The 25,165-nt window shown below is 41.2% G+C and overlaps 1 protein-coding gene across 3 annotated transcripts in view; it reads right to left on the reverse strand.

Moving 5' to 3' along the window:
• PALM2AKAP2 (PALM2 and AKAP2 fusion) overlaps nt 1-25,165 on the reverse strand; it is a 658,794-nt gene that overhangs the window by 127,449 nt on the left and 506,180 nt on the right. For all 3 annotated transcript variants that reach the window (XM_064379031.1, XM_012439051.3, XM_064379027.1), the window contains one exon: nt 23,483-23,568. In XM_064379031.1, the coding sequence (XP_064235101.1) occupies nt 23,483-23,568 (86 nt within the window). The remainder of the gene's footprint in view (nt 1-23,482; nt 23,569-25,165) is intronic.

The following is a 25,165-nucleotide window of genomic DNA, read 5'->3' on the forward strand; positions in this document are numbered from 1 at the left end:
TGCATCATAAAAGGGAATTTACTATTTCCTCCTTCTAGCAAGGAGAAAGACCAAAAAGTATCAGCTGTGAGTAATTCCCAAGTGCTAAATGTGTCCCACATAAAATAAAGATTGGCTAGGAAAAAAAAAAAATAGAAGAGGGGAGGCTGGGCACGGTGGGAGGCCAAGGCTGGTGGATCACCTGAGATCAGTCATTTGAGACCAGCCTGGCCAACCTGTTGAAACCCAATCTCTACTAAAAATATAAAAATTAGCTGGGCGTGGTGGCAGGTGCCTGTAATCTCAGCTACTCAGAAGGCTGAGGCAGGAGAATCACTTGAACCCTGGAGGTGAAGTTTGCTGTAAGCTGAGATCGCAGCACTGCACTTCAGCCTGGGCGACAGAGCCAGACTCCATCTCAAAAAAAAAAAAAAGAAAAGAAAAGAAAAAGAGGGAAAAGTAAACAACGACAGAAACAAAAAGGTTGGCTCACACCAAACAAATAGCTCTATGTCCCTGGACTTCCCACCAAACCACAGGTGAGCTCACTGAAAAGCTAGCAGCAATCCCAAACCCAAGGGGATCCTCATGAAACCAGATGCATCACTGAAAATTTCAGAGAAGAAACAAACTGGGGGAAATATTTGCAACATATGTGATAATTAGTTACTATTCCTCATATGCAAAGAGTTTTTGCAAATGAATAAGAAAATTGAAGAAAACTTCCAACTCCTAAGTAAAAAAAAACCAAACCTGGACTGGGAGTGATGGCTCACACCTGTAATCTCAACACCTTGGGAAGCAAAGGTGGGAGGATGACTCAAACCCAGGAATTTGAGACCAGCCTGGGCAAATGGTGAGACTCTACATCTCTACAAAAAATAAAAAATTAGCTGGGTGTGGTGACATGCTTGTGGTCTCAGCTGCTTGGGAGACTGAGATGGGAGGATTGCTTGGAACCAGGAGGTCAAGGCTACAGTTAGCCATGATCGTGCCACTGCACTCCAGCATGGTGACGGAGTGAGACCCTGTCTCCAAAAAAAAAATAGTTTACAGATAAATAAGTACAACTGACCCTTGAACTTGCAAAGAGATGCTCAAACTCTTCATAATTAAAGTGCAAATGAAATACAGGGCTAATTTTTTTGCCTATGAGTAAATATAAAATACAAATATGTATTTTTGGGAAGGGAATGATGACAATCAAGTGATTATACGCTATTGATGGGCATAAAGACTGATAATAAACTGGCAAATTTGAAAGATAATTTGGCGATAACTCTTGAGATAGAAAGTGTTTATACACTTGAACCTGCAGTTCATTTTTGGAATTCAGAAGCTTACAAAAGCTCTCGAGTTGGATGAAAGACCAGGGTGGTGGGGAGGAGTCAGTAAGCAAGAAATACCAGATCACACAGCAGGAAACAGAAAAGAAAATATATGGGATACACTTTTAAAGTTGTTTGAGTGTTATGTTGTGATATAAACACTTCTCGTAACCCCCTAAACTTCTGATAACTGCATTTGTCTGGGAAACCAAAGTCAAGGAAGGGGTTTGTTTGTGACTTGGTGTAGGGTGAAGAGCAGGCATTGGAGGCAAAATGGACATAACAGTAAGAATTTAGAAGATGAACTCATGAGGACGGAGAGTAAACAGATGTTTATCACAGGCTGGGAAGGGTCATGGGGAGGCAGGGGAGTAGGGGTGATTAATGGATATAAAAAAAATAGAATGGCTGGGTGCAGTGGCTCACTCCTGTAAACCTAGCACTTTGGGAGGCCAAGGCGGGCGGATCATGAGGTCAAGAGATCGAGACCATGGTGAAACCCCGTCTCTACTAAAAAATACAAAAATTAGCTGGGCATGGTGGCGTGCGCCTATGGTCCCAGCTACTTAGGAAGCTGAGGCAGAAGAATTGCTTGAACCTGGGAAGCGGAGGTTGCAGTGAACCAAGATCACGCCACTGCACTCCAGCCTGGTACCTGGCAGAGCAAGACTCTGTCTCAAAAAAAAAAAAAATAGAAAGAATGAATAAGACCTAGTATTTGCTAGCACAACAGGCTGACCATAGTCAAAAATAACTAAAACTATAATTGGATTGTTTGTAACAAAAGGGAAAAAGGCTGGAGGCAATGGATGCCCTATTTACTCTGATGTGATTATGTATATATTACATGCCACCTACTATGTACCCACGAAAATTGAAAAATAATTTTTAAAAATAATTCAGAAGAAATAGGAAATCAGAACAAAAAGTGTCTGGGAGAACTAACCCCAACTCATCATGCCTCGAGATAAAAATCCATAAAATTAATGGCGTGCGCATCCATCGGACAACCTCCATTACTATGTTGGTAGGAATGTAAACAGGAAGACATGGGATATCTAGTCAACTAATTCCTAGAATCCGCAAAGATGATTTGCTTACTCTAGCTCAACTACTGGTTTTACACCATTCATAGGGGTGATTTGTATGTTTATGGATTTCCAAAGTGAGACATTTCTCAGTGATCTCTGGGTCTTACTTAAGGGCAAAAAGGTCATCTCTGGATTAAGCATCATTGGCTTTTCTGTAGCAGGCATGATCCACCCATAGACTATTTTAACCGTCAGCTTTCTGAATGCACATCATATAAGACTGGCATGTGTTAGTCTACGGATTGTTTGCATTGCCTTATAGTTGTGTTTTATACTATTAAAAACACCCTTCTAAACCATCTCTTCTCCAAGGGGTTGGCCTCTCCCTAAGATAAGGTGGTCAGCTTTTAAGATGTTGTAAATCAGTGGTTTCCAAGTTGGCTTACATTGCGAGTAGCTGGAAAACAAGAAAAGAAAATTTCCAGGAATCTGTGTTTGCTTAAGCCTTCCATCTGATTCCATGACAGCCTGGTTTGGGAACCACTGGGGATGGACACAGTCACTCTTACTTGAAGAAAGGACAGAGAAGCAAACACAGCAACAGGGATGGTGTCGTAAGGGAACACTTGGCAATCGGACTGTGTTTACTCTGGTTCTCAGCCTAATTTGTGGTGCCTGCTTTTTATTTCCTCTCCAGGGTCTCTGGCTTCCTGTGCCCAAGTAAGTTTCTTTCCTGCCTGTTCCACATTTATTTCCTTTCCATGCATCCTCACACTTGGCCTCTCCTCCCCCAAGCCCTTTAACATAAGGAAATGGTGACCTGATTATATTCACCCCAGCTGCTTGAGGCTCTTTTTAAAAGACCTTTTAAAACGCCCATAAGAAACATTCCAAAACCCAAGCAACATTTCTCCCATGGAATTGTTTATGTTGAGTTCCAGACGGTAGCTGGGCTGTGCCTTCTCGACATCGACATGACATTGTACCACCCAGATTGCCCATTGTAATATACATGTAAATGGCACCAATATATTAATCAAAAAACACAATTCGAAACTAAAATCTTCAACAGAAAGGAGCAGCATGGGAAGATCTGTGTTGGAAAGAGTGAAAAGAGGGTATCTATGTAGGAGAAAGACAGAGTTGGGAAGTGAAAAGACAGCCCCGCCTGGTGAGAAAGGCAAGATGGTACCTTAATTCCAGAGGCCTCAAAGCTTGTGGGATAATGACAAGAATGTAGTCATGTATTACTTTGATAATTAACAGAAGCAAAGTCCTGTGAGGTCCAAGTTCTTTGGTTCTTGGCTAAGACTTTTATCTCATTTAGCGACTGAAGCATTTAAAAAATCTAGTAAACACTCCAGAGTTCATGCCGTAATGGAGAGCCAGCAAACAACAAGGTACTCTTTAAGCATGGCAGTGAAAACATAAAATATGCCTCATATACTTGGAATGTACACAGCTTGTTCACAGATAGAATGCTGGGAAACAGTGCCAATAGTGTGGAGTCCCCGAAGACAGTTTGCACTGAGTCAACCAGGTGAATTTCTTCTCATTAGGGACCTGTGTTTAAAAGCAAATCTATTTTTCTTTTCCAGTGGTGCTAAACTTCTTTTCAATTTTAGGTAAAACAGGAAATTACTTTTTAGTTTTTGTTAAAAAAAAATAGGACTGTGACATTTTCCTAGTAATTCGCAAGTGTTTCCCTCAGAACTTTTAAGCACGGGCTGTTAATTTAGGGGAAGAACCATAAGGATTTTTCAGTCATATTAGGGAGAAAAAAACCAAATCTTGATATTTTTAATGTTAAGAATTCTGATTCTGGGCCAGGCGCGGTGGCTCACGCCTGTAATCCCAGCACTTTGGGAGGCCGAGACGGGTGGATCACGAGGTCAAGAGATCGAGACCATCCTGGTCAACATGGTGAAACCCCGTCTCTACTAAAAATACAAAAAATTAGCTGGGCATAGTGGCGCGTGCCTGTAATCCCAGCTACTCGGGAGGCTGAGGCAGGAGAATTGCCTGAACCCAGGAGGCGGAGGTTGCGGTGAGCCGAGATCGCGCCATTGCACTCCAGCCTGGGTAACAAGAGCGAAACTCCGTCTCAAAAAAAAAGAATTCTGATTCTTTCAGAGATAGTCTTTGCAGTAGTCTCTGATTTGCTTAACAAATGCTTTAATATTGAGAACTATCCAATGAGAAAATGGGCTTTTTCCTTCTAATATAATGAACATATTAAATGACTTTCTTAGCATTAATGTAAAGTTCACTGGAGATGATGAAACTATATTATGAAAGCATATTACGTTTATATACACAGAATAAGTTAATTACTTCTCTAAGTAACCATTACAATTATAAGGTGTTAAGATCATTTAAATACAGAGAATATTAATAGCTTCTATAGCATATTAAAAGCCTCTGTTGGATTGGGACCGTGGCCAACATAAAATCACTTTAGAAACCACAATATCTTATAACACAATCAACTAAAGTACCCATTCCCATCTTGTTTTTGAAGATTTTCCAACTCATTAAGTAAACAGCTTTTTTATAGCCCCCTCTCCCTCTCCATCTCCTCTCCACCTCCCTCTCCTCTCCTCTTCTCTCCTTTCCTCTCCTTCCGTCCTTTGTACTTCCTTTCTTTGTATTCTCCTGTCTTCCTTCCTTCTCTCCTTTCTTCATTCCTTTCTTCCCTCCCTCCCTTCCTTCCTTTTCTTTTTAGACCACTGCCTAGTTAATTTTAGGAGCAAGCACTGCAAACTCAAATACCTTAGGAAGCCAGACAGATAACATAAATGAGTAAAGCTGCCAGGTATCAGAAACAGTCTGTGACTCCTATAAAGGGCTCAGGCACTGGGGAGTCCAAGTGCCTGACTGCTAAGTAATTCATAGGGTAGTTGAGATGAGACAGGCGAGCGCCTAGATGAGAACCGTGGGTTCAGGTAGGTGCTGCTGCTGCTGTGGAATTTCCTTTACTTGCTTGGGATGGGTGAAGGCACATCAAAATGTTAGAGACGTGAAAGTTAGAACTAGGAGGAAAGTTACATGTCACCCAAGCCATTTTTCTCATTTTATAGTATAGCAAAATGTTAGTAAAAAACAGACAGCCAGAAGACCTGGATTGGAATTCTGACCTGTCACTTATTGGCTATGTGACCTTAGGAAAATCGCTCAGCTTCGCTATCCCTCCTTTCTCATCTCCTCCAGGACATTGTTCCAGCAATTTTATGCTTCCCAAAACATGAATTTTCTTTCACCTCATCAAATATGCTCTGATTTCTCCTATTAAAAAACTTTTTCATCTGTATACAGTTAACAATACTGTACCAAAGGAACACTTTCAGACAGTAGAGTAAGACCAGGTGCAGTGGCTCACGCCTGTAATCCCAGCACTTTGGGAGGCCAAGGCAGGCAGATCACAAGGTCAGCAATTCAAGACCAGCCTGACCAACATGGTAAAACCCCATCTCTACTAAAAAATACAAAAATTAGCTGAGCATGGTGGTGTGCACCTATAATCTCATCTACTCAGGAGGCTGAGGCAGGAGAATCGCCTGAACCCAGGAGGTGGAGGTTGCAGTGAGCTGAGATCGTTCCACTCCACTCCAGCCTGGGCAACGGAGTGAGACTCCAAAAAAAAAAAAAAAAAAAAAAAAAAGAGGGTAGATTGTATGTTATGTGTTTTCCTTTTTAAAAGTTTTTATTTATGTATTTGTTTGTTTGTTTTTCGAGACAGGGTCTCACTCTGTCACCCAGGCTGGGGTGCAGTGGCATGATCATGGCTCACTGCAGTCTCAATTTCCTGGGCTCGAATGATCCTCCCACCTCAGCCTCCCGAGTAGCTGGGTCTACAGGCACGTGCCAGCATACCTGTCTAATTTTTGTATCTTCTGTAGAGATAAGCTTTCCCCATGTTGCACAGCTGGTCTTGAACTCCTGGCCTCAAGCAATTCCCCTGCCTTGGCCTCTCAAATTGCTGGGATTATAGGCATAAGCCATCACACCAGGCCAATGTTATGTGTTTTCTACTATAACAATGTTTTTTAAGAAGAAATTCTCTTGATCCTGCCACCTCAATTCTGTTTCCCCTTAAAGCAAAAGGGAAAGCATATGTTATGGTCTTTTCTATGCTGTGGACCTGAATTCCAGGTGAATGGCTAGTTATTAACAGGCTCTGCATTCCCCAAGAAACATGCAAAAGAGCACTTAGGGATCACAGGCAAGAGGTGCCCTGGCACTGTGGTTAAGGGACTATGCTACCCACATGAAGAATGCTAGGAATGAAGGCAGAACCCTCATTCTTCCACTGATTCTGAGCAGGACCTTCCACAGGCACCTCCCTTTAAAATAAGAACAAGGGTATAGTATCTGTATCATGGGTTCGTGGAATGCACTGGATAAGTTCATGCTTATAAAGGCCACAGAATATATCTTTTAAATTCTCAATTGGTATTTTCTATGTGTTATTCATATTAATCTGTGCCAGTCCACGGCTTCCTAGCCTGTCCAAAAAACTAGAATGATCATAGATCAGGTCCATTCTTGACTAATTCTTGCTCCCAGGATCATAACTATTTTCCTGTCATTACATTTTAATTAAAATATATATTTTTTGAGATGAAGCCTCATACCTGTCGCCCAGGTTGGAGTGCAGTGGCACGGTCCTGGCTCACTGCAACCTCCACCTCCCGGGTTCAAATGATTCTCCTGCCTCAGTCTCCTGAATAGCTGAGATTACAGGCACACAACACCACGCCCAGCTAATTTTTGTATTTTTAGTAGAGACGGGGTTTCACCATGTTGGCCAGGCTGATCTCAAGCTCCTGACCTCAAGTGATCCACCCACCTCAGCCTCCCAAAGTTCGAGGATTACAAGAGTGAGTCACCACGCCCGGCCAATATATATATATATATATATATTTTTTTTTTTAATAAAATTTTTTTCTTTTTTTTTTTTAAAGATGGGGTTTTACCATGTTGGTCAGGCTGGTCTTGAACTCCCAACCTCAGATGATCCGCCTGCCTTGGCCTCCAAAGTGCTTGGATTACAGGCATGAGCCACTACGCCCGGCCAATATTTTTTTTATTCTAAAAGAAATACTTACTCATTACATGGAAAGCAATAAACTGTGGGCTCTGCAATAATACAAACCTATAATTGAATTCTGACTCTGCTCTTCCAGACTCTGTGGACTTATAAAGTCTTTATCTTCTCAAAGCATCGATTTCTTACAATGGGGCAAAAAAATCGTACCTATCTCGTGTCATTGTGAGCGTTAAAGAGAAAAATACAGGTAGAGCGTTTAACACAGTGCCCAGCTCACAGTAAACACTGGGAAAAGAAATGGAGTGAAGGAAGAGAAGGAAAGAGAGGAAAAGAAAATAGGAAGAAGTCAATGACTGTTATAGGAGAGAAAGGTTAGTAAAAGCCACATGAAGGAGAAAGGTTTATTCTAGTAAACTGTCAAATGCTTTGGATAATGTTTAGAATCGGGATGCATATTTTTATTTAAAAGAGAAAAAGATTCATTGTGTCTTTTGCAATACCATTTCTCTTAAAAGGGATTTTCCTATATCACTCATGGGATACACTTAATATAAACTTGGGAAATTTTTCATATTTGGGATTTGTTTATATTTTCTTTGCAAGAACCAACTCAAACACACTAAGAATAATAAAAATAATAATTCTTAGTGGATGAATGTTTGTCTATTTCTCAACTTAAATAAGGTTTTGTCTCCAAAATTTCAAAATGATTTATTCACATGAATTTGAAAAGTCAGACCGAAGATTTGACCCTGCTTAAATATGGTATGCCACATATAATAAAACATTCATAAATTCATTTATTTTTAATAGAGACAGGGTCTCCTTCTGTCACCCAGACTAGAGTGCAGTGGTGGGATTGCAGCTTACTGCAGCCTCATCCTTCCAGGCTCACGCAATTCTCCCACCTGTCTCCCGAGTAGCTGAGACCGCAGGCGCACACCACCACACCTGGCTAATTTTTTTTTCTTTAAGTAGAGATAATGTCTTGCCAAGTTGCCCAAGCTGGTCTCAAACTCCTGAGCTCAAGCAATCCTCCTGCCTCAGCCTCTCAAAGTGCTGCGATCATAGGCTTAAGCCACCATGCCTGGTCAACAAGTTGATTTTTCTTTTGAATCTAAAAGTTAACAAAGGCTGTACTATTTGTGGCATAACACAGACATGCAGATATCTTAGAAAAAAACTAAAAGAAAAAACTGTCTTAAGCTCAAGTATGATGGGTGCAGTAGTCTCTTAACTAATACTGTAGGACATCTGTGTGCTGAATTTCTCCAGATTCAAAGAAAGCTCTATTTTTTTCACCCTAAGCTAAGCTTTCCTTATTTACTGAAAAGGCTGTTTGATTTTATCTATTCATGAATCACTGCAGGAAAATGATAATGAGAAACATAATCAGAATGCTGACAGGATGAAGACCCATGGGCAAGCCTGAAGAACAACTCATACTCAAGGATGAAAATTGAATCTCATCCCACTAGGTAAACTCCAGCTTTGCACTGGAAGAATGAATGCAAATGGAACTACACAAAAGCCCCCATATGGATCAGGATGTGAGGTGAGGAAGACCTCCTTAGCACGTCTCCATCCCAGCATCATCTCTTTATTCTCCAGGGTGAAGCACTGTGACATAGTCATGAAGATCAAGTGCTGTCTGCGTTAGACCTAGGCTCCGGCACTCCTTGGCTATGTGACCTTAGACAAGTTACTTAATCTCTCTGCACCTTGTTTTCTCTGTAAACTGGAGCTACCCTAGTACCCACCTCATAAGGTTATGGTAAGAAGTAAATAACAGAGTACCCTAAGCACCCAAAGCAGCACGTGACACGTGGAAAGTTCTCAATACATGTTAGCTATTATCTCATTATTCATTTTATTAAACTGAATTTCACTAAAAAATGCATAGTGTTGGAGATCAAAACTCACAATCTGGCTGGGTGCAGTGGCTCACGCCTATAATCCCAGCACTTTGGGAGGTTGAGGCAGGTGGATCAGTTGAGGTCAGGAGTTTGAGACCAGCCTGGCCAACATGATAAAACCCCGTCTCGACTAAAAATACAAAAATTAGCCAGGCGTGGGGGCATGTCCCTGTAACCCCAGCTACCAGGGAAGCTGAGGCATGAGAAATACTTGAACCTTGGAAGTCGAGGGTGCAGTGAGCCAAGATGGCGCCACTGCACTCTGGCCTGGGCCACAAAGTGAGACCCTGTCTCAAAAAACAAAAACAAAAATAAACCTCAGAGTCTGTGAGCAGATGGAAAGTATGATGACAGATCCCATATTCTACCCTCTAGCCCAGATCCCTTTGGGAGAGGGAGTGGAAACTGCAGCTGCTGGTACCTTTTTCTTTTCAGAAATAGACATAAAAATGCCGAGATAAAATAAATGTCACATCTCCACTGATTCATTTCTGAGGAAGAAGCAGTCGTTAGAATGATAGTCAGCACAAGTGACCTCAAAACAGCCCAGCTCATGGTATGCAGACCTATCAGTGTTTCACGGCCTGCTCTGCTAGCCAATGAATCAAGCGTCTTGTATGAGCATGTCATCTTTTTCCATGCAATTTACATGTATGTCATGATTTTTACCAAGTGTGTTTTTTACTATGGTCTGAGTTTTCACTACAACGAAAAGGGCAAGGGGGCAGGCCATTAGAGAACTGACAGGAGAAAGAGACGGGAAAGGCACTGGATAATTTATCACGATAGGAGCACTAGATGCTCACTTCAGCAATCTGCGGTATTCATATGATAAAGTAAGATCATTCTTCGTATTGTTAGGGCTCAGACACCTATATCCCCAAATACAATGCTTTCATATGCTGAACCTGAAGAAGCCTCAAGGTCTCTCTGACCTCCCCTCACTCCTGTCTCTCAATCCTCTGTCTCTCCCCTAAGCACAGGATAAAGTGGTTCTGTGAAGTTCCCTTATCTGCCTAAAGTCCTACCCTCCAGAGAAGAAAACAATTACCTCTGGTCTCTTGAGTTTTCATTAACGGAAACTCCTACTGCAAGAAGAAAGACTGAAGTCTGTCAACACACCTGAACAGACTTTTGTCACCAACTGTTGTCTGTTCTGTGGGCCCAACAGACTTTGTCCCAGGTCACTGTTTGTTCTCCAAGCCCATTGAATTCCCCTAAAAATCATTTACTGACCCCCTACTTCCTATCTCCACAGTTCCCATCTCCGTTTCCTCTAAGAAGAAGGGTACATAACCATCTGTACCCCATTGTGTGTAATTTTCTCTTTGCACACTAGTAAATTTCTATACCATTTCTCCTATGAATCTGTCTAGTGTCAACTGATTTTCAGAGGGCAAAGGGGAAGTATTCCCTTGGCCCCTACTCTGTGAATCCAACAACTTTTCCTGAGAACTATGATCCTGATTTATGAGTCCTCTCTGATACCAGACCCATTGCAGAAGGACAAGGCTTGTAAGCGGCCACACGAGTCCTACCCAGGATTTCAGAAATAATTTGTGATTGTTCCAAACCCTCAGGGACACGAATGGTAATTTATTCAGACATTCACCTGGTTCCTTTCCTAAATGAGAACCAGGTTGGCTACCTTCCAGTAGCACTAAAAGCCAATGGTTTCTGCCAGTGGGTTCTGTGTTTGGTTTGTGTGGCTTGGTTCCTTCACAAGTCATAGACTTTGGTACTTGCAAATGAGCCTTGTTGCAAAACTAGTTGGATCAGGACAGATCATTCTTAAGAAAGGAGGCTTATCTGCAATCAGGCTCTGACATACTGAATAGCACCAAGTGACAATTTCTAGTGCTTTAGCATCATTAGTCATTCCCACTGCTGGAATGTTGAAAATGTGCATAGAAGGAAATTGACAGATGTACTCAGGAAGCATTTGTGAATGTGTCAGAACTTTTGCTGGGAACAGCCATGCCCATGCCTATGTCATCTATTTTAGGAGGTGACCACTCAGAGATAGGGGATTTTACCAAGCAGGAGTTGATAAAAGCACAAGACTATTTTGTCAACATTTTAAACATTGGGATAATGAAGCTATCTGCAGAAATGAACTTAGGTTAACACTGACAGCCCAACTAAAAAGATCTTAGAATAAGGCTTCCAAAAAGTCATGATATACCCAGATGGAGTTAAAGGGTTTTTTTGAACAATCAACAAACAAATAGGGGATAGTGTTTCTCATCGTTTCACTTTCTAGAGAAACCAATGAAGTACAAATCTTGGTGTGGCTCAGATTTGGAAACCTGATTCCTACCAAAGAAGTGTATTGAGAGATGTCCCTTGATGCCGGGCGCGGTGGCTCACGCCTGTAATCACAGCACTTTGGGAGGCCCAGGTTGTTGGATCATGAGGTCAGGAGGTCAAGATCATCCTGGCCAACGTGGTGAAACCTCGTCTCTAATAAAAATACAAAAATTAGCTGGGCATGGTGGCATATGCCTGTAGTCCCAGCTACTCGGGAGGCTGAGGCAGGAGAATCGCTTACACCCAGGAGGTGGAGGTTGTGGTGAGCTGAGATCGTGCCATCGCACTCCAGCCTGGGCAACAAGAGCAAAACTCCATCTCAAAAAAAAGAAAAAAGAGATGTCCCTTGATAGGTTATCAGCATATTATAGGTACTTAAAGTATGTATCTATCTGGTTTAAAGCTTAATAAAATATATCATCATGCTTAAAATGAAAAAAATCTTGGTTTAAAAAAGAAAACTCCAAAACCACAAATAATCCCAAAGGACAATAATCAAAACACATTAAGTAGTTCCCTTTATTTTCTTTGCAACACTCCTCTTGTCTAGGGCCACTGGGCTTGGCAAATAAAAATACAGAACACCCAGTAAAATCTGAATTTTAGGTAAATGACAAATTATGTTTTAATATAAGTATGTCCCATGCAATTTAATTTAAATTGAACTGGGCATCTAGTATTTTATCTGACTAAGCTACCCTTGCCCTGTCCTGGGAGGTCCTCTGCTTTAACTAATAAAAAAATTAATTTGCACTAATTAATACCCAGAGAGGCTACAAGGTATCCTTTTAGATTCAAAGCCTGGCTCCATCATATACTCACTTTAAGATCTTGGGTAAGTTACTTTACTGTGCCACAGTTGCCACATCTGTAGAATGGGATTAATAACAGTTTCTCCTTAGCAGCGTTGTCTGGAGGATTATATGAGATGGTACACGTGTAGCACAGTACTCAGCTCAGAGCGAATGTCCAACCCATGTTAGCTATTATTGTTGGCAAGAGAACACGATGAAGAAATAAAATGGCAATGAAGAAGTTACCTGAGATTACTCCTTTGCCACGAATATTCCTTATCGATACATAGATCATTGAAAGCTGTCAATGGTTTTGACTTCATTTCTTTGACATTTATCTTATTTGACAAGTAGGGAGTAGCACACAGGAATAATAAATAACCATTATTGATATAGTTTATGACAGTTTACAAAAGAGCTCTTCATAGTCATTTTAAAGAAAATTCAAGACAGTGATTCTCAAAGGCGGATATTATAAAAACTGACCCATATAATACAGATAGGCCTCCTATCCACCACTGCCAAACCCCCTCTGAGATCTACTACCCTAAATGGTTTCAAGGATTTTTTTTTTTAATCTGCAAAAATATTTCCTTTGGCAAGAAGCAAATTTAGAGCAATCTTTATGTACGTACACAATGTAGAAAGGTTTTCTGTCCCAAATGTCTCTTTTTTTGTCCAGAGTCCTTGCACAAAACAATTCCTTTCAATGTCGTCATCATCAAATACAAAGGGCAACTGGCTGGACACCACTGACAACAAAAGGCCTTCAGCAGAATGGTTTTTTAAAAGCAAAGGCCAAAGAAAGCTGTAACCTGTGGCCTCTATTCACCACCAGAAGAGTCTAAATGCTTTTCCTCCTTTGTAATAGAGAACATCTGCCCTTCTAGGAGGATAATCTCTCTTCCAACAAGTTTTAAGTGTAGAGAAGCAACATCCTTTTTTAAATGTGGCTTTCCCATGTCCTTGAATGGAAATTGTACCCTTTTCAAATGGTTTTACAGCCAGAATCTCTAGCTTGCCTAAGGGGTAGCAACTTCGTTTCTTGTTCAAGCGTAAGGGAGAAATATTGCACATGTAAATAAGAATACCAGACTTCATTCTGAGGAAAATTCTACTGTGCCAAATAAAATATTTTGTACTCCTTTTTGCAAACATTTAGCTTTTAGTCCTAACATATGCAGGACGAGAGGGCAAGGTAATGAGAGCATTTAGGATTTAGTTGGTGTATTTGATGAAAATGACAGCCAAATCACAAAATTTTTATCCTAGAGATATTTCTTCAACGTGGATTATTTGATGTCATTTTGTCTAGTCATTGGATCAATAAAATTCAAGAAAATGATGCAGAGCCAAGCAGGTGTGATTTGGGGCTTGGAGCAAGGCACCAGCTGGATAAGGCCGAGACATTTCCAGTATGCGGGTCCTGGGAAGTTCACTCCACAGAACAAAGGAACTTCTGCGACCAGCAATTTCTTTAAAAATCTAGCATGTGAGTTGGGCATGGTGGCTCACACCTGTAATCTCAGCACTTTGGGAAGCCGAGGCGGGTGGATCACGAGGTCAGGCGTTCAAGACTCAACCGGCCAAGATGGGGAAACCCCGTCTCTACTAAAAATACTGAAATTAGCTGGGCGTGGTGGCAGGTGCCTGTAATCCCAGCTACTTGGAAGAGTGAGGCAGATAATTCCTTGAACCCGGGATGGGGAGGCTGCAGTGAGCTGAGATCAGGCCGCTGCACTCCAGCCTGGGCAACAGAGCAAGACTCCATCTCAAAGAAAAAGAAATTCTAGCATGTGGCAGCTTCCTACTTTATTTTTGAGGTGTAGCCATTTTACTGACTTTTTTGTTTTTTGTTTATATTTGTTTTTTGTTTTTTTGAGACTGAGTCTCACTCTGTGCCCAGGCTGGATTGCAGTGGCGCTATCTTGGCTTACTGCAACCTCTGCCTCCCGGGTTCAAGCAATTCTAGTGCCTCAGCCTCCCGAGCAGCTGAGATTACAGGTGTATGCCACCATGTCCAGCTGATTTTTGTATTTTTAGTAGAGACAGGATTTTACCATGTTGGCAAGGCTGGTCTTCAACTCCTGACCTCAAGTGATCCATCCACCTGCCTTGGCCTCCCAAAGTGCTGGGATTATAGTAGTGAGCCACCACATCCGGTCTTACTGGCTTTTTACTATTAACATAACGTATTAAAAATCTCTTTGAGAAGGCAATTAAATAGTAATACATTGTGGGTGTAAAATGTAACATTTAGATGGTTGACAGGAGCGAGTAGGAGAGAATGGGGAGTGGTATTTAATGGGTAGAGATGAAGAAGATGTTGAAAAAGTTCTGGAGAAGAACGGATGATGATGTTGGTTGTGGAACACTTTGAATGTACCTAACACAACAGACAGGTACCCTTTAAAAGTGGTTAAAATGGTAAATATTATGTTATATATGTTTTACCACAATAAAAAATATCATTGATTAGGCGAATAAAAATAATTTTTTTAAAACAGGCTAAGATGTGAAGGGAAAATAGAAAAGAGAGAGAGAATGGCTGGGTGTGGTAGCTTACACCTGTAATCTCAGCTCTTTGGGAGGCTGAGGAAGGAGGATCATGTGAGCCCAGAAGTTCAAGATTGGCCTGGGAAACATAGGGAGTCCCCTATCTCTGCAAAAAATTTAAAAATTAGCCAACTGTGGTGGTGCACACCCACGCCTATCATCCCAGCTACACAGGAGGCTGAGGTAAGAGGATTGCTTAGGCCCAGGAGGTTGAGGCTGCAGTGATCCATAATCGCACTGTATTCCAGCCTGAGTGACATAGCGAGGCCCTGTCTAAAAAAAAAGAGAGAGAGAAAGAAAAGTAATAGAAAGAAGAGAGATTGATGCGACCCCTGCAGAGGGACATAGTGGTGGAGAGGGCGGTGATGTTAAAGGGGAAGGGCGGGTTGAGTGCACCTCCCGCCACAGTCAGGAAGAGGGTCCCTCACTCAGAAAGCACTGACTGGGCAGCTGCAATGAGAGAGTACTTCAATTTAGTAATTGAACAAACTATGGCAAAAAAAAATCAAGCCATTAAAAATTAACTGCATACAAATGGTCAATAAGTGCATGAAAAGAACTCAGTGTCATTAGCCATCAGGGAAATGCAAACCAAAACCACAAACGCATACTACTCTACACCCACTAGGATGGTTATAATCAAAAGATGGACAGTGGCAAGTGTTGGCTAGGATGTAGAAAACTTGGAAGCCTCATTCATTGCTGGAGAGGTGTAAAGTGGTACAGATGCTTTGAAAAGAGTCTGACAGTTTTTTAAAAAGCTAAACACAGATTTACCATATGACCCAGCAATTCCATTCCTAGGTACAATTCTAAGACAAAGGAAGACCTACATCCACATAAAGGCTCACGTGTGACTATTCATAGCAGCATTACTGCCAGAAAGTAGAAACGACCTCAAAATACATCAACTTGTGAATGAACTTAAAAAACAACAACAAAAATAAACCCCAAAACGCTAGCATATCTTTTTTTTTGTTTTTTGAAACAGGGTCTCACTCTGTAATCACCCAGGAAAGAGTGCAGTGACACAATCACGGATCACTGCAGCCTCCACCTCCTGAACTCTGGTGAGCCTACCACCTCAGCCTGTCATGTAGCTGGAACTACAGATGTGTGCCACCACGCCCAGCTAATTTTTGTATTTTTTGTAGATACACAGTTTCACCATGTTGTCTAGACTGGTCTCCAACTCCTGGGCTCAAGTGATCTACCCACTTTGGCCTCCCAAAGTGCTGGGATCACAGGCATAAGCCACCACGCCCAGCCTGGCATATCAATTAAAAGAAATATTTGGCCGGGCGCTGTGGCTCACACCTATAATCCCAGCACTCTGGGAGGCCGAGGCGGGTGGATCACGAGGTCAAGAGATCAAGACCATACTGGTCAACATGGTGAAACCCCGTCTCTACTAAAAATACAAAAAAATTAGCTGGGTGTGGTGGCGCACGCCTGTAGTCCCAGCTACTCGGGAGGCTGAGGCAGGAGAATTGCTTGAACCCAGGAGGTGGAGGTTGCAGTGAGCCGAGATCGCGCCATTGCACTCCAGCCTGGGTAACGAGAGCGAAACTCCGTCTCAAAAAAAAAAAAAGAAATATTATTCTGCATTAAAAAGAATAAAAAGGATAGTGATTAAGGCTAAAACATGGATAAACCTCAAAAAAAAAAATCATCATCATCTTAAGCCAGACACAAAACACTGTATGTTGTATGACTCCATTTACATGAAATGTCCAGAACAGGCAAATTTGCAGAGACAGGAAAGAATGAGTGGTTGTTTGAGGATGGGGTAGAACAAAGATTAACTACAAGAGGACATGAGGAATGTTATTGCAGGGATGGAAATTATCTAAAACTGTCTGTGTTCTAAAACTATGGACTGTGTGATGGTTAGTAAATTTATGAAACAATATTGAACTGTACACTTACCTCGGGGAACTGCATGGCATGTAAATTTTATCCTCAATAAAGTTGTGTTAAAAAAAAAAAAGAACTACAATTTAGAGCCTCTAACAAGTAAAAAATGAAACAGAAAAATGGCCATTATGGAAATGATATTGTAGTAAGGGCAACTGGATATTATGCAATGATAATTGTGGTTATTTTATTTTATTTTGTTTTTTATTTTATCACAGCTCACTGCAGCCTCAATCTCCCCAGGCTCAAGTGATCTTCCCATCTCTTGCCTCCCAAGTAGCCAGGACTACAGCTACATGCCACCATACTCAGCTATTTTTTTTTTTTTATTTTGTAGAGACTGGGTTTTATCATGTTGCTCAGGCTGGTCTCGAACTTCTGGTTTCAAGTGATCTGCCCACTTTGGCTTCCCAAAGTGCTGGGATTACAGGTGTGAGCCACCACACCTGCCGGACACCTATGGTTATTGGTGTGACTGGCTATGAAGGAGAATTCTTAGGTCCTATGAGAATGTGAAACAAGCAATGCTGGTTAGAAAGTGCCACTGGAGGAGGAAATATTTGAGCCAAAGATGTGAATATAAAGAGAGAGGGAGAGCAGGAGGATCAAGGAAGAAGTTAATGAAAGCCAGGAGCTTTTAAAAAACACAGCGCTGCAAGAGTTTGGTCTTTGTTCCAGGAGCCATGAGAAGGCCAGCAGGGCCTTAGCAGAGGGACATTATCAGCTTGATCTTTTTGTTTATTTTTTTAGAGATGGAGTCTCAGTATGTTGCCCAGGCTAGGCTTGAACTCCTGGGCTCAAGCAATCTTTCCACCACCACGCCCAGCTCAGTTTGGCCTCTTTTAAAAAAAGTTACAGTATCCAGGCTACAAATAGACTAGATAAAGAGAGCAAGAATGGGTACAGAGAGAGACACAGTGAAAGACAATGCTAGAAATGAATTTGAAGTTAAGAGTAAGGAAGTCTGGAAGCCAGGGGAAGCCTGAGCCTTATTGAGTGTTGAAATGGGAAGTAATCAAAGGGCACTGAATAGGAAAGAACCCAAATCCTGTCTCAGATTGGCGGGACAACTAGAAGGCCAAAAGCAATGGGAAGGCTCACATGACCACCCCCATACTGCATTAGTGATGTGCTAAGACAACATTTTCCAAAATTAATCATTAAAGTCACTTGGAGCTCTTATTAAAAATGTTAATTCTCAAGCCCAGGTCTTCTGAATCTGAATTCTGAAAGAAATCTGACAAGCTGTGTTAATGTTGTTTTCTACATTGCTGCAGGTGATTCTCAGGGTCAGGCATTTTAAGAAATACTGATTCATACCTGTTGTTTTTTTCTTTTGTTTTTTTTTTAAGTCAATGTCTGGACCAAGCAACAAAACAGACTAAGATATCAAATAGCAGCTATTCTGAGATGCAGCTACCCTTTTCTTCTAGTGAAGGGTGATGATACAGACTAAAAAAAATTAGTGGTTCTCCTAAAACAAGAACAGGTAACAACAATTTGTAAAGGGTAAGTAGAGTAAAATAAGAAAATTATGATGGATCTGCATAATATTGGTTTATCAGCCTCTATGGCATTAGCACTCAAGAAGTGTAGGTGTGATTCTTGGCAGAATCTGAGTGCATTCATTTCCCAGGGTTGCCATAACAAACTTCCACATACTTGGTGGCTTAAAACAACAGAAATTTATTTTCTCACAATTCTGAAGGCCAAAAGTCCCAATTCAAGGTGTCAGGAGCGCTGCACTCCTCTCCCTCCAAACACTCTAGACAAGACTCCTTCCTTGCCTCTTCTAGCTGCTGGTGGATCCACGTGTTTCTTGACTTGGGCTGTATAACTCAAACCTGCCTCTGTCTCCTTACATGGCCTTCTCTGTTTATATGAGTGTTCTCTTTCGTCTCCGACAAGAACATGTGTCATTGGATTTAGGGCTTATCTGGTAAATCCAGGTTGATCTTATCTCAAGATTATTATTATTTTTTTTTTTCTGAGACAGAGTCTCACTCTGTCACCCAGTCTGGAGTGCAGTGGCATGATCTCAGCTCACTGCAACATCCGCCTCCTGGGTTCAAATGATTCTCATGCCTTAGCTTCCTGAGTAGCTGGGATTATAGGTGTGTGCCACCATACCTGGCTAATTTTTTTGTATTTTTAGTAGAGACGGGGTTTCACCATGTTGACCAGGCTGGTCTTGAACTCCAGGCCTCAAGTGATCCACCCACCTCAGCCTCCCAGGGTGCTCAGATTACAGGCATGAGCCACCATTCCCAGCCAATATTCTTAATTGTATCTGCAAAGACCTTTTTCCCAAATAAGTCACATTCACAGGTGTATTAGTCCATTTTCACACTACAGTAGTTACCTGAGACTGTGTAATTTATGAAGAAGGGAGGTTTAATTAACTCACAGCTCCACAGGCTTAAAAGCAAGCATGACTGGGAGGCCTCAGGAAACTTACAATCATGGCGGAAGGCAAAGGGAAAGCAAGCACCTGCTTCACACGGTGTCAGGAGAGAGATTGAGTGAAAGAGGAAGTGTCACTCACTTTCAAATTATCAGATCTCATGAGAACTCACTCACTATCATGAGAACAGCAAGGGGGAAATCCACCCTCATGGTCCAATCACCCACCACCAGGCCCCTCCTCCAATTTGACATGAGATTTGGGCAGGAACACAAATCCAAAGCATATCAACAAGTTAGGACGCAGACGAATCTTCTGTTAGTGGCAATGGTGTTTCACAGTTTAACCCGCTACCCTGAGTAATCTAAACTTGGCTGACTCCTATGATGCTCCTACCTACAACAGTGCATTTAGAGGTTGTTTTAAATGTAAATGTTTTTAGTTTGATGTTCCTTAGAATGACAGAACTTTGTTTAAGAATGAATTCTCACCGGGCGCGGTGGCTCACGCCTGTAATCCCAGCACTTTGGGAGGCCGAGGCGGGTGGATCACGAGGTCAAGAGATCGAGACCATCCTGGTCAACATGGTGAAACCCCGTCTCTACTAAAAATACAAAAAATTAGCTGGGCGTGGTGGCGCGTGCCTGTAATCCCAGCTACTCAGGAGGCTGAGGCAGGAGAATTGCCTGAACCCAGGAGGAGGAGGTTGCAGTGAGCCGAGATCGCGCCATTGCACCCCAGCCTGGGTAACAAGAGCGAAACTCCGTCTCAAAAAAAAAAAAAATGAATGAATTCGCTCTTCTGGATCATACATATTTTTAGAAGCATGACTTTGTCATTTCAAAATGTGACATGGTATAAAAATGGTACATATAATAGACAAACCTACATTCAGATAATTATGATATAGCAAAACATTGTATTTATTTTTCAGAAAGAAAATTTCTAAGTACTAAGATAGATACATCTGTCACAAGAAGAGCAATATGGAAGAAACCCAACTATCTTTGTAATTTCTGCTACTGATATTTCCCTTGAAAAGTGTCAATGAATCAGGTTTTATTAACAGAATATTTTGTTTTCTCAGGGCAAAAGGCAGGAATAGTTGATATTGCAAGGAAATATGAAGTAGCTATTAGAAACAGGAATAGCTGTAGCTAAATATTAGAGGGAGAATCTGTGCTTAATGAGTTCCAGGCAGTTATATACAGAGTGAAAAAATAATTCTTTTTATTTAATTTTTATTTTTTATCATAGATTCAGAGGGTTCATGTACAGGCTTGATACATGGGTATATTATATAATGCTGGGACTTGGATTTCTACTGAACCCATCACCCAAATAGTGAACATAGTATCCAATCGGGAGTTTTTCAACCCTTTCTCCTTTCCCTCCTGCCCCTTCTTTTAGAGTCCCCAGTCTCTACTGTTTCCATCATAGCAGTTCCCACTTATAAGGGAGAACATGCAGTATTTGCTTTTCTGTTTCTGCATTAATTCACTTATGATAATGGCCTCCTTCTGCATCCATGTTGCTTCAAAGGACACGATTTCATTATTTATATAGCTATGTAGTATTCCACGGTGTATATATAGCACATTTTCTTTATCTAATGTACTGTTGATGGATACTTAGGTTGATTTCATGATTTTCCTATTGTGAACAGTGCTGTGATAGACATATGAGTGCAGGTGTCTTTTTGATAAGATGATTTATTTTCCTTTGGGTAGTTATCCATTGCTGGGTCAAATGGTAGTTTTGTTCTTTGAGAAATCTCCATACTGTTTTCCGTAGGGGTTGAACTCCTTGACATTGCCACCAACAGTATATAACTGTTCCCTTTTCTCTGCATCCTTGCCAATATCTGTTACTTTTTGCCTTGCCTTTTTAATAATGACCATTCTGACTGGAGTGAGATGGCATCTCATCATGGTTTTCATTTGAATTTCTCTGATTAGTGAAGTGGAGCAGAAAAAATAATCCTTCAATTTGGATATAAAGACATGATGGTTAATGTAAGGCAGTGTGGGGTGGGAAACAGCATGATGTGCAAAGGAAAAAAGTCAGTGACTGCTCCATAACTGGGAAACCTAAAGGGGAAGATAGAAACACAAGCATTTTCCACAGTGATGCCTACCTAGAACATTCATAAATTCCTTGGTTAGACGGAACTGACATTAAGAGAGGAACTCTAGAATATTTGCAGGGGTTTATTGATGTATTTAAATGTATTTCTATTTTGCTGGCTGGGTGTGGTGGCTCACACCTGTGATCCCAGAACTTTGGGAGGCAGAGGTTGGTAGATCACCTGAGGCCAGGAATTTGAGACCAGACTGGTCAACGTGGTAAAACCGTGTCTCTACTAAAAATACAAAAATTAGCCAGGCATGGTGGCACATGCCTGTAATTCCAGCTACTTGCAAGGCTGAGGTGGGAGAATCCCTTGAACCTAGGAGGTGGAGGCTGCAGTGCGACAGAGCAAGACTCTGCCTCAAAATGATTAACTAATTAATTAATTTATATTTTGCTCAACTACTTGAAGTGTATGGTATTTATTCCTCAGAATGAGTTCAGTTCTTATGGATGAAAAATCTTCGTGGGGTAGGGCAGGGGTAAAAGAAATCTTCTTTTCTTATTAAAAAAAATTCTCAAGTATTCATTTAAAGAAAAAGAAAGGGAGATTGAGAATGATGTCTGACCTAGCGGGACCCAAATACAACTTCAGTCAAGGTCCTGGTGCCACGGATGAGTAGCTGGTTAAGTAGTAAACTTATCAGATGGGATTTGGACAAGACTCGCTTCTATTAGAATACGCCATTTGCCTTTGTAAAAATAAACTCCAGTCTTTCTGACTACTTAAATGTCTGTCTGTACCACATCTGCAGCTAGACTGGCAACATACGGTCTCCTCTCCCACTAGCAACTCACCTCAAAAGCTAATTCTCAAGATGATAACAGATTTTGAGATGCCAAATCTGAATCCATCAGTTTTTACTATCAGCACCCATTCCCCTTTGTTAATGTGGTCCTAGACTCTTATCAGTCATTGCAATCATAGCCAATAAAACACCAACATATCATTGCAATTTATATTATTGTCTCACAAATTCTGCTAAATATAATTATCGTTCTTTCAGCTCAGGATAGTTACTACTTAGATTAGGTGACTTTTTAACTCATCAGGCTTCATCCTGTCTTTCATTTAGCTTTACTATGGTAGCATTCGCTTGCTTTCTCTACCATTTGTAACATAGATAACACAAGTTTAGCCTTCACATTACAAAAGAGAACTTGAGTAAATCCATCCTGTGTATTCTTTTGTACAACTTCTACTAATAAACCCAAGAGAGACACATCTCCAGTTATAGCGCTATATAAAATGGGACGTTACTTTTTGTTTTTCAAAGAAAAATTCATAGGTGGCATGTATTCAAATTATAATCATTCAAGCAAGAATGTTAGAAAACCTCCCACCCCTATCCTTTGTTAACTAATATGCAAGCGAAGTTCTAAGAGAGGAAGACAATTCCTTTGTGTCTAATCCCGTAACAGAGGGGAAGTGGCTGAGTCTCTCATAACTTTTGCTACAGATTCCTTAATCTGGCCAATGATTACAAATTGATGCATTTAATTTAAACAGTGATAGTTAAGTAGATTTCCAGATGACTCATTTTGTAAACCTTTGGCCATTAGCGTTCCAGCTGGAGTGGGCCATGTGCTGCCTTCCCGCTGACATCAGTGGAAATCTTGAGCCAAGATCAAAGCTACTTTATGCCTCTCTGGCCTAACCTCACAATGCACACTGGGGCCTGAATTCTCAGCTCAGAATTTTCAGATTTGCTTTATTGTCCCCATGGGGGTTACCATTTACAAATAGCTTACATGTAGATAGTCACTAAAGACCCTATGACAGGCCCATTGGAAATCATATCTTAGATTCTGGTTTTCAAGCAGTTTCCTAATCCACAGCCTAAGTTTCAGACGAGATTGGGCGTGTTCAGGGTGGTATGGCTTTAGACCAGATCCCAAATTTCAGAAAATCTCATGAATGGTTGTTTCCCTAAGACTTTAGTGAGTAGAGAGAGAACTCCAGCAGGGTGGATTGGTAGCATTCATTTTGCCCCCAGAGAAACATACCATAGGCTGCCTTTACTCGAGAGATGCACTTTGAGAATCAACCTGAAGAGAATCCCCTACCTTGATAGTCATGTCTGGGTCGGATGTTTCCGTGACATTAGAGGCTGACTCACATTCCTTTAGCAGCATATTCTCCCAACCGACTCCTGAAAAAAAAAAAGTGCCATTTGAACCAAGTGATTCAGCTGACATGGATACATAGTTGCTATTTCTCAGATTCCAATCCCATGTGTTTTGTAAAGGGAGCTGATGATGACCTACAGCCCTATACCTATCTTGCAGTTATTGGGCCAGGAAAACTTCCTTTCAGGGGTGTGGTCTCCTAGCACTTCTTTGTTTTTACATAATCTCCAATTTAGGATCCATTGTCTAAGTTCTATATCTTATAGAGAGCTATTCCTAGTCCAGGGTGGAGAAGAGGCTGGAATGAACTCCTTCTTCTTCTTCTTTTTTTTTTCTTTTTTGAGACAAAGTTTCACTCTTGTTGCCTAGGCTGTGGTGCAATGGTGTGATCTCGGCTCACTGTAACCTCCGCCTCCTGAGTTCAAGCAATTCTCCTGCCTCAGCCTCTTGAATAGCTGGGATTATAGATACCCAGCACCACACCTGGCTAATTTTTTCATTTTTAGTAGAGATGGGGTTTCACCATGTTGCCCAGGCTGGTCTCGAACTCTGGACCTCAGGTGATCTGCCTGCCTTGGCCTCCCAATGTTGGGATTACAGGCGTGAGCTACCGCGCCCAGCCATGAATGAACTCTTTCTTCTTCTCCTGTTCAGGCCTCATATTTAGGTCGCATTTGGGGCTTTAAAGTGAATCCCAGAACACAAAAATACACACATCCAATTCAATAACCAACGGATATGACTCCAGATTTTCCTGTGTTCTCAATTCCACATACCTACTGGAAATAACTAAGAATGTGTTGTCACTTTTAAAATCTGCCCGTGCTCTCTCTCCAAGTCTTTAGAAATGTTTCTTTCTTCTAAAGCTACCAGATTGTCTCCAAGAGTGGACATCTGGTAAGACACAAGATTTTGTTTTCTCTAATATCAAAGAAGAAATCAGGGGCCGGTGTGGTATTTTCAAATACCTTTGAAAACAGTATAGTAAAATTGTACAATTCAGATGCAATTATATATGTGAATGGAGTTAAAATGATATACGTTAGTGAAAAGTTTGAAGAAATGGCTATATATATACATATATATATATATATATATATATATATATATGTATGTATTTTCGAGACAGAGTCTTGCTCTGTTGCCCAGGTTGGAGTGCAGTGGTGCAGTCTTGGCTCACTGCAACCTCCACCTCCCAGTTTCAAGTGATTCTCCTGCCTCAGCCTCCTGAGTAGCTGGGATTACAGATGTGTGCCACCACATCTAGCTAATTTTTCCATTTTCAGTAGAGACAGGGTTTCATCATGTTGTCCATGCTGGTCTTGAACTCCTGACCTCAGGTGATCCACCTGCCTTGACCTCCCAAAATGCTGGGATTACAGGAGTGAGCCACTGCGCCCAACTGGCAAGTATATATTTTTAAAAACCATAGGTTTATTGCAAGAAGAATAATCTCCTTAAAAGTTAATAAAGCAATATTTAATAGTTTTGCAGAGTCTCCTTTAACAAGCAAATACAAAAAAAAAAAACCAAGCAAATACAAATTTTATGATTGGTATAATAACTGTCCACTTGGAAATAAGTGCTTATAACCTAATATATTTAGAAGATTATTTTCTT

Source organism: Aotus nancymaae, unplaced genomic scaffold, assembly GCF_030222135.1.
Source record: "Aotus nancymaae isolate 86718 unplaced genomic scaffold, 86718_ANA_hifiasm-v0.15.2.pri h1tg000003l, whole genome shotgun sequence".
NCBI classification, from domain to species: domain Eukaryota; kingdom Metazoa; phylum Chordata; class Mammalia; order Primates; family Aotidae; genus Aotus; species Aotus nancymaae.